The sequence below is a fragment of the Atractosteus spatula genome, chromosome 10 (genome assembly GCF_055471065.1).
Source record: "Atractosteus spatula isolate fAtrSpa1 chromosome 10, fAtrSpa1.hap1, whole genome shotgun sequence".
NCBI lineage: Eukaryota > Metazoa > Chordata > Actinopteri > Semionotiformes > Lepisosteidae > Atractosteus > Atractosteus spatula.
Genome location: NC_142715.1, coordinates 25,490,626 through 25,501,280, shown reverse-complemented (window position 1 = coordinate 25,501,280; position 10,655 = coordinate 25,490,626). Strand labels below are relative to the sequence as shown.

The 10,655-nt window shown below is 43.1% G+C and overlaps 1 protein-coding gene across 1 annotated transcript; it reads left to right on the top strand.

Moving 5' to 3' along the window:
• The first annotated feature begins 943 nt into the window (after window positions 1–943).
• Window positions 944–9,007, top strand: LOC148826652 (E3 ubiquitin-protein ligase TRIM16-like). Its single transcript, XM_088926269.1, has 6 exons — window positions 944–1,564; window positions 3,815–3,901; window positions 4,802–5,035; window positions 5,186–5,345; window positions 5,741–5,800; window positions 7,384–9,007. The coding sequence occupies exons 1-6, from the start codon at window positions 974–976 to the stop codon at window positions 7,905–7,907; spliced, it is 1,656 nt and encodes a 551-aa protein (XP_088782395.1). The 5' UTR covers window positions 944–973; the 3' UTR covers window positions 7,908–9,007.
• Window positions 9,008–10,655: the final 1,648 nt, after the last annotated feature.

Below are 10,655 nucleotides of genomic sequence, written 5' to 3'. Positions count from 1 at the left end.
TCGATTGTTAAGAAAAGTGTAAAACACAAAGTGCAGGCAGTGCATCAAGACAATATACAAACAAACAGCAGACAATGTACAAGTAAACAAATAAACAATTTGAATGCAAACAATGCAGATGTAAAAAATGACTGCAGATTTGCAATAAATAAGAAATTATAATGAGGTAGATGGTGTAGGTGTGGTCCGAGGGGCATGGCCAAATGTGTTCGCCAATCACATTGCTTGTGGGCAGAAGCTATTGAAGAATCTAGTGGTAAGTGTCTGTATGCTCTTGTATGTCTTGCCTGAGGGCAGTGGGGTGAAGAGCTCATGCCCAGGGTGGTGACTGTCCTCTGTGATGGCCAGAATTCTACCACGGCAGCGGTCCTTGTCTCCCCTTGAGGGAGTCTGTTAGTTGAAGCCTTGAATTTGTCTTTTCTCAGCTGCAACTAACCCAGGCAACTAACCTGGTGCCTCTTGGGAAGTGTTCAGTGTGTGACTAAAGAGCTCCCACAGCTGTGGCTCATCCAAAATTAACTGCCCCAGCTGTGGTTGTCAAGGTAACCCATCACCCTTAGACAAGTGCTCTGCCTTCACACAGAATGTGCCACCGCTTAATGCCAAACTGGCGAGAACACTGGGGTGTAGTTGAGAATGACCTGTGAGAAGACAGAAACCAGCCAGCAGGCAGCTGGCTGATCCTGTAGTCATCCTCTGCAGGGCACTGAGACTCTCAGCCCATCTGCAAGTACAATCTGACCACAGGGAGAGCCAGGCAGGGACAGAAGCACTTTCTCTTCATGGATCTAAATGCGATCAACATAGTTGAGTGCTGGGTGCTGGTTTCAAAACCCGACCCCTTTCTAAGCCACATCCTTTACAAAGGCCACACCCCCTGCATCTCCAGGAAGAGAGATCAGACAAAAAGTTCAATTTCACCTCTGCTGAAACAGCTCTCTAGTTCCTTGTGGTATTTGTGCTGAATGACAAAATGGCAACAGCAGGTGATTTCCTGGATCAAGACCAGTTCAACTGCTCTGTGTGTCTGGATTTGCTGAAGGATCCAGTGGCTCTTCCCTGTGGGCACAGCTACTGTATGGTCTGTATTAAGGCACACTGGGATCGTTATGATCACACTGGCGTCTACAGATGCCCCCAGTGCAGAGAGACCTTCACTCCAAGACCTGTTCTGCGAAGGAACACCATGCTGGCTGAACTGATGAAGAAACTGAAGCAGACAGGGCTCAGCGCTCCTCCTCCTGCTCACAGTCCTGCTGGCCCTGGAGATGTGCTGTGTGCTGTCTGCACTGGGAGTCAAGCAAGAGCTGTGAAATCCTGCCTGATGTGTCTGGCCTCTTACTGCCAGACTCACCTCCAACCTCACCATGAAGTTGCCCGTTTGAAGAGACACACGCTGGTTGCTGCTACTGGACATCTGGATGAACTTGTATGCCTGAATCACGACAAACCCCTGGAGTTCTATTGTCGTACTGATCAAAAATGTGTCTGTTATTTGTGCACAATGGATGAACACAGAGGTCATGATAGTGTCTCTCCTGCAGCAGGAAGGACTGAGAAACAGGTGAGGACTTTTTTTTTACTGAGGGCTTTCAGGTACAGGGGAAACAGGGGTGTTATGAGTGTGTGATGATAAGGTGTGTGTGAGTTGATCTTTACACACCATGTGTTCTGGAGATTAAAAAAAACAGGTTTTCACTGTAATAGTTCATAGAGGAACAAGGAAGTATCTCTCAGTTTCAGAGTCCATAGAATACTAGCAGTACAGCAGTGACTGACTGCTTTGTAGACTCACCTGCTCATTATTCTTTTGGAATGAATGGAATGCAACACACCCGGTTCAGCTCTGTACTCCTGTGAACTCCTGTTCATTCACTAGACTGAACAGTGAACACAGCAGTGACTGACAGCTCTGTACTCACCCCTAACTCCCATTCATTTACTGAACTGTCCAGTTAACACAGCAGTAACTGAGAGCTCTGTACTCACCTTTCACTCCTATAAATGCACTAGAAATTAAGTGACACAAATGGATGAAGACACATCATCACACGATGTAGAATCAACATTCTTATTCATTTACATGTTGTTTTTATCATTAATTTATCATTAATTATCTACATTAGTAACTACATTAGAGATGACTAGAAGGTTAATATATACTGTATTTCCAGATACTGTTTAACAATTAGGGAATGTCTGTACAACTCTCAACTAGGTCATATCGTTTTGTTTTGTCCAAAGGTATCCAGGTGTTTCTTAGCTCAATCCATGTCCACAGAGAGCTGAAATTCTTACACAGACAGACTCATCACAATAACCTCTGACTGGAACAACTGGTGCAGCTCTTCATGAATTCCTTATGGTCTGAAGTCACAGATTAGCAGATCAGTGCTCTGCCAGTTATTCAGATTATTGTGTTACTGAAGAGATTAATGGAAGGCAAATTTCATCCTCCTCTCTGTGGAACCTGGACAGTGAGTGATCTGGGGTTAGTATCCACAGGTTGGTGTGAGGACAAACTGTTCTGTCCTGCTAGGATTCCTGTTGCCTTCATCTGCCAAAAACTGGGCTCTGATAGCCACATCCTAAAAATAGCAGAACAGACAGAGGAAGATGAACCACCTGGAATGTCTCAGCTGCTGTTCTGATGGGCAAAGGCTGTAACTGAAAGAGACCTCCAGTCTACTGGTCTCCATGCCACTTGATCATGGTGTTGTTACATAAACAGGTGAGGAAGCTGGTCTCTCTACCACAGAAGATGTCACACAGACCTCTTCCACCCCCAGCACATCCTTCAGGGATCAGAACAGTGATGTCTGGAAGCTCCTGGTCCTGGTCAGGTTTCTGGGTTGTCAGGTATCTGGGCAGAGACAGAGTGTATTTTTTATGTTTAACAATGTTTAACATTGCTCACCACTGTTGAGGAAGGAAAAAAGAGCCCAGTAAGATCTTACTGTGAATGAAAAACACAGAAGTATCAATCAGAATGTGAGACCTGGAACATCAGGACCCTCATGAGCTGTCCATACAGTGACAACCCATAACAGTAAACTGCATTTGTGACCATAGAATAGAGGACAGGATATAGGACATCAATATCACCACTCTGAGAGTAACACTACAAGCTTGAGATAAGCCGCTTCAAGAATGCTGAATCAGAGGCAGAACATCAGACTGATGGAGCTGGATTCACAATTAAGAACAAAATCCTCAACCACCTTCATGAGCTTCAGCTGGGGTCAAAGAGCTCCTCATCTCACAATAGCAGGGAAACAACAGGCTTGCAGAACTTTGAAGAAAGACAGACTCACTGTCCTTAGAAATTCGGCACAGGAGCTGCGAGAGATGGAGTTATTCATTAGGGTGCATCTGGAAATGTCAGCTCCAAGAATCATTTCCTCTCTTTTCCAAATGCTAAGAGGACGGATCAACAGGATAGGCATGCATCAATAATCTTGAGGACATTCCAGTCAATCTTGTGTTTAATGGACTGTTTGCTTTAATTGTTTCAGGGTAAATCCATCTTCTAGCTTCTGTTTTGAGAAATGTAATATATGAAGGTACATTAAATATGAATCAATATGTGTTTAGAAAAAAAAAGTAAGAAGAATATAGATTGTGATCGAAATAATCATGATTTATCAATCATGTTCATTGATCCGGCATTTATGTAAATTTATGTACTACGGTAGCAATATCTCAGTACTGTGCAGTTGTATTTTACTCATTACACTGTTCAGTGTCTTGTAGACAATGTATCTGTGCTGAGAGTGGGGAGAGAAATGTCCTGAGAGTCTGCATTTCTCCACAGAAGCAGCTACTGACACAAACCCAGCAGAGTCTCCAGGAGAGAGAGAGGGAGCTGCAGGAGCTGAACCATGCTGTGGAGTCACTCAGAGTGGGTATTGACAAGATTGAAGCTCATTTCCATAGCTGGCCACTGGACAAACCAGTACTCCTGGGAAACACAGTGGCATCATGTGACAATATTGTCATATCATTTGCCAAACCGCTTTATACCCTACGGTGTCGTGGGAAGCCAGAGCCTACCCAGCAAGAAATGAGTGCAAGGCAGGATACACCCTGGACAGGGTGCCAGTCCATCTCAGGGCGAGTGGAAGCCAATCACACATGGGGACAATTTGGAGGCCACGGTAAAGGCAGAGAGGGGGAAATTTGGCCCGGACACCAGGATAACACCCTAGTCTTATCAAGAAATGCCCGGGATCTTTAATGACCACTGAGAGTCAGGACCTTGATTTAGAGTCTCATCTAAAAGACGGTGCTCACTACAGTATAGTGTCCCCGCAGACCGCAGTGTGGGCACCCCCCGTTGGCAACCATAGCTTCTCAGGAGGTTTCCAATCCAGGTACTGACCCAGCTCAGCCCTGCTGAGCTTCAGTGGGCTGCCAGTTGAGAGCTGCAGGGTGATATAGCTACTGGCGACATGTGATAATATTATATCTCTTAATACACCCAACAAATCTAATTTAGAACATCCAGTATAGAGGTCATGTAGAGATGTAATCCAGTCAACCAGCGACTGGAACAAGTTTTAGTTCTGAGGAGCCTAATTCACACTGATACCTAAATGTGAGGACATACTGATGTTCTCCATTCTGCCTGAAACTCTGACACTGCATCAGTATCTTACCTCAGTGACTATCAGGACTGTGAGTGTGACATGAGAAGTTTAAATTCTTCCTGTGATCAGGGATAGAGGGACATCTTTTCTGTCCTCAGTTGGAGTGTTTTCCTCTGTAATAATGCTAACAATTCCTGTGTCTCCTTATTCAGAGCTCTGCACACACAGCAGTGCTGGACACTGACAGGATCTTCACTGAGCTGATCCGCTCCATTGAAAGAACTCGCTCTGAGGTCACACAGCTGATCAGAGCTCAGGAGAGGGCTGCAGTGAGTCAGGCTGAAAGACTCCGAGAGCAACTGGAGCAGGAGATCGCTGAGCTGAGGACGAGAGATGCTGAGCTGAACCAGCTCTCACACACAGAGGATCACATCCTTTTTCTCCAGGTAACATCACTGCTCTGGGACTCTGCAGTAAAGAAAGATGTCTTTGGCACAGAGCTCTCCAATGGAGCTGCTTTTGGCTTCTCCTCAGGAATGTGTGCCATAGCCCATTGGGGTTTGCCTGGAAACTCCTCCCTATCTTCCCTGCTGTAGGCTGTCCAGTCTCTCTGTGTCTCTCCTGGAGCTGGAGACTCCCCCATCATTCCTGTCAGTCCACACTTCTGTACTGAGGCTGTGAGGAGAGCTGTCTTAGGACTGAAAGAGCAACTGGAAGACATCTGCAAAAAGGAATTAGTCAAGATCTCCAGAACAGGTTAGTGATGAAACATAATCTAATAATAGGAGCTATAGTCCCAGTACTGTAGAACATTTCTGTTACGATAGGTTATAATAGCTACAGTCCCAGTAGAACAGTCCAGTTACAATAGGAGTTACAGTCAGAGTACAGTAGAACAATTCAGATACATTAGGAGCCACTGACCCAGTACTAAAAAAGGACCCAATGAAGTACTAGAGGACTCAAATCTCCATGAATTCTCAACTACAGTATGTATTCTGGAATCAAAGCTCTAGACACTGAAAGAGATGGAAAACACATCCATGACTGATAAAAGTAAAATCAACACTCCAATACAGATGAAAGAACCAGCTGGTTTAATTCTACAACAGATCTGCCCTGATGAGAAATTTCTATCTGTGTCTCCCCAGTGAGTGATGTCTATAGTCTGCAGACTCCAGAACCCCGGAGCAGAGCAGAGCTTTTACACTGTGAGTCTGTTGTCACTGTGATCTCCTAGTGACAGATATCTGGAGCTCTGACACACAGCAGAGATACACCAAAACACTCTGTGACTAATATACACTCTTACACTCACACACTGATGCACACTCAGAAAGACTAATACACACTAAACTACACACACATTGATACTGTTCCATATGGGGAGTAAGGAAATGGTGAAAATCAGGATTTGACCGAGCGGTTTAGTCAAAAAATGAAATAATTATTCAACTTGTAAGTGATTTCTAGCAATACACCCAAGTGGCTGGTATAATTAGAGGCATGTGTATTCTTTGTCCTCTGACACAGCTTTGATGAGAGGAGTAATAATCCAGGCACACTTGGTTAAAACAAATATTTATTACAATGACACAAGACACAAACTACACTACACACAACAAAACATACAGCACACACGCTGCTGTACGTACAGTATTTACAAAAAAAAGCGTTTCAGAGGCCTAACATTCTCATCACCCAGAAAGCCCCAGACTGCTACTAAACATTAAACTCTTAATATGCCTACAGAGGCCACATAAGAGATGAGTTGCCTTCTAACTAAATACAAAGCAACCTGCAGTTAAATCTCTCTCTCATTGCACCCTGGAAGCCACAAAATTAATGGGAGCCTATATCCCTATCCATAAACATGCACCGTAAGCAAAAAAGACGTTTCTAACTGAAGTATTCTTTACCCAGGAAACCCAAGTTCCCTAAAAACACAGAATAGCATGCTCTTTGAACAAGGTTCAAATACTCAGCTCCAGTCAGGTTTGGTTTGGATGATCATGAAGTAGGGGCTCTCGCCTGGCGCAAGTTTCAAATCCCAACTCCTGCGGACTCCTTTACCTTCTCCTTGTTTCTCCCCCCCTTTTTTCTGTGCTCTTAATGTCATCTTATATTGTGTGTTTCTGTACTGCTCCTTGACAATCGTTAATCCACACTTTACCTAGGTAATTAAGGTCAATTTTTAAATTGTTTCTACTCCAGACCTCAGCAAACATCCTCTCTGCTTTGAAGTTAGAAGTGTTTACTGTTCCAAGTGTCACAAACTTTATCTAAAATCTAAGAGACACTTCTCAGTCACCTAACATTGTAACAATACACACACGGATACACACTCTAACAGACTGATACACACAATGATACACACACGTTGATAACCACACTGATACTCATTTTAACAGACACTGATGCACACTCTCACATACACTCCGACACATAGTATGACTCACACATTGATACAAACTGACACATTGACACACATCTTATTTGAGACAGTGCGGCTTGCTGGAATTCTGTGTGGTACTATTATTTTCCAAGTGTGAGAGAAAAAGCTTGTGAAAAACAACCCAAAACAGTCACAGGGTTCAGGAAGTTAGCATTTACTCATGAGTGTCAGGAGATGTATGTCTGTTCTGCCTGTCTGTCCTCTGACCGTCTTCTTCTTTCCAATCAAAAACCTCAGGGTGTATCTTACTGGGCTGTGGGGGCTGGACTTTAGATGAGATCTGCTCAGGGATTCTCTTCTGCCTGTGTGTCCTCTGACTCTCCTCTTCTGTCCAATCAGATTTCTCCCAGCTCACACTGGATCTCAACACAGTCAATACACATCTCTATCTGTCTGATGGGAGCAGGAAGGTGACCTGGAGTGACAAGGGCCAGAAATATCCTGATCACCCCGAGAGATTTGACAGCTGGAGACAAGTGCTGTGCAGAGAAGGGCTGTTTGGGACTCGCTGTTACTGGGAGGTGGAGTGGAGAGGGACAGGAGCTTTTATAGGCGTCACCTACAAAGGAATCGGGAGAAAAGGGGGCATTGACTGTATTCTTGGGCGCAATGACCAGTCTTGGAGTTTGTGCTGCTCTGGCTCCAGTTGCTCTTTCTGGCACAACAATGTGAGAACCGCAGTAACTGACCCTCTCTCCTCCAGAATAGGAGTGTATGTGAATCACAGGGCAGGAACTCTGTCATTTTATAGCGTCTCTGGAGACACAGTGACCCTCCTGCACAGAGTCCAGACCTCATTCTCTGAACCCCTCTATCCTGGGTTTGTGGTGACTAGCTCTGTCACCCTTTGTCAGCTGGAATAGACCCTGTCCTAATGTCAGCCGGAGCTCTGAAATGCTGTCTGGTCAATTAACAATAAATCTTATCCTGCTGTATCCTGCTGTATATCTGCTGTATCTCTCAGGGATCTGGCAGGTAGTTCTCCGTAACTCCATTAACTCCATTAACGTAGCCGTTAACTCTATGGGATGCAGAGGCAAACAATCCAAAAGCGTAATCCAGAAGCAAGGTCGATAGGCGAAGCTAGAGATCAGTTAACCAGAAAGGGCTGAGAAAAACCGAGAAGAAATCCGAAAGGCGAGATCAAAAGGGAAAAGTTAAGTCCAAAAACCGAGAAAACCAACAAGAAAATAACACGCACTAGAAAACGTTTCAACTTTTCAGGCTTTTCAATAGTGAGCAGGGTTTGGTGCGTGAGGGAACTTTAAATACTGAAAGGAGAGGAATGGGTTGGATAATTGGTTCAGGAGTGAGAATCTGTGGAATCTGGTGTCTGGGAATGTGATGGGTTCAGTTAGGAATGAGAGCGTGAAACAGTGGGTTTGGGAATGTAATGAGGTTTGCGAGGGCAAGGGCGAGTGCAGGACATGACAGTATCGGTGCCCGGACCTGACATGAATGACTTTCTGGGTGTCTGTATGGAGAAGAAGCTCCTATGATGCTGCAACACTGGGACAGTGCCTCCTGAACATCAGCTCCATCAGGAGTCCCGGACCTGGGAATCAGTTCCACCACCCCTGCAGCATCATTCCTGAGCTGCAGACTCAGTGTCCAGTCTTATTTTCACATCCTGCCCAGTCAGTAAGACCTGCGAGGAGAACATTGTGTTGTAATCTTATCTATAAATGTTGGTATGGGTGACAAATGAATTGATTAATTGATTGTAACTGACATGGTGGATTGAGATTTATTGAGCTTTAGGGCTCAATCGAATTGTAACCCTACAGTCCAGAAACCACTGCTCCAGTCTGGGCTGTGTTATATTGTAACCCTACAGTCCAGAGATCACTGGTCCTATCTGGATGGTGTAAGTTTGTAATCCTACAGTATAGAGACTGCTGGTCCAGCCAGGGCTGTGTTGTATTATAAGCTTATAGTGCAAAGATCACTGGTTCATTGTTCATTAACATCACACATAAAAAACATAATATTAATATATTATTAACTGATTCGTGTGTAATCAAGGACTGTTTTAATGTAACTGAATTGTGCCATTCATTCTCTCATTCATCTGGTCTGTGGATGAAATGGAGCAGACTTTCAATGTCTAGCAAACTGGAGAGAACTGTGTTAATCTTTACATGTTAAAGAACACAAAGGTACTCACGTTCAGCATATTCACAATGCTTAAAAAAAGTGGAGTAAAATATGTAAAACTCAAATTACATTTCAAAATGCCACAATTATTTCAATTTAGTATTTGGAAAATAACAAAACAAATACCTCATTCACAAACTCCAGGACTCAATGGCAGCACATTTCAACCTTCACCTTGAGTCTTTCAATAATTGCATTATGGATCTGTTAATCCTGCTTTGACCTAAAGTCAAAATTAAATCTACATTTCCAGTGTTATGTCATTTGTGTCACCATCCTATTGCTTTCACTCTGCACACAAATTCAGCAGTAATTGTTGGAATCCATGCTGATATGATTTACTCCCAAAATTGGCAAACAACTGAAAAGGAAATGTTAGCAAGTATCTGTACAGAAAGTAGTGACTGACAGTAGTGAGAATGTAAATAGAGTACATACAGTATGAATTAATGAATGAAGTCAAGAGGCCTCTATTAGAGAGCATGTTGTATCTTGCTTTATAGGGATCTTCCTTGACTGAAATTTGGGGCATTGCGAAACCTGCAAATATACATCAGAGCATTTTTAACAAATATATTTCATGAAGACAATTTCAATTAAACATGAGACAAAATCAATTTCAATAAATTATAAAACCTGCCAATTTCTCAAAATCGCAAGACATTCCATGCCAGTAGTATTTGTCAAGATTCTGATTATACAGTTATGCTTTTGAGAGAACGATGCAAATCGCCATAATACAGCTTCTATCAAACCAGCTAAATTCTAACTTGTAGTTTCCGGTACCGATTTTATTGTTCTCTTCAGTGTGGAGCCAGCAGTCAAACATTTATTTCTTCACCTTCTCGAATACTGTGCTAACATCACCGTATGTGTAAAAATCAGACCAAAATGCACATTTTGATTTTAAAAAATGGAAATCTAATTAAAACACCTTGAAGACGATAATTTCCGCTAGCAAAAAAAAAAATCTGTCTCTGCGGCGCAATAGGCCGTTAACTGAAAGGTTGTGGTTTGAGCACACACAGGGATGTGAATTTTTTTTTTCAATAAAGTGTAATAATTCCATATGATAATTGCTTACATTCACCTACGGCAATACTCATCGTTACTCACCCCTGATGTGGAGCGCACCCATTGGTTACACACTGCAAGTCCCACTGCAAATCAAATCGGGGCTGGAAGTGAGCAATTTCTTCACCAGGTTCGTGATGTAAGCCAAATTGTACAAGATTAGAGAGTAATGTAGCCAGATCACTGAGGCTAGCTCTTATGAACTGCAAAATCCAAACTTATTTGTAGTTATTAATAGAGAATAGGAAAGGTCGATTTTACAGAAACTACGTATGAAAAAGGTTTAGGCCGGACTTTATAATTCCTAAAATTGTCTTTTAACAAATTAACTTAAAACAATGGCTGAAAATCGCAAAGCTGGGGTTTGACAGAAGATGAGA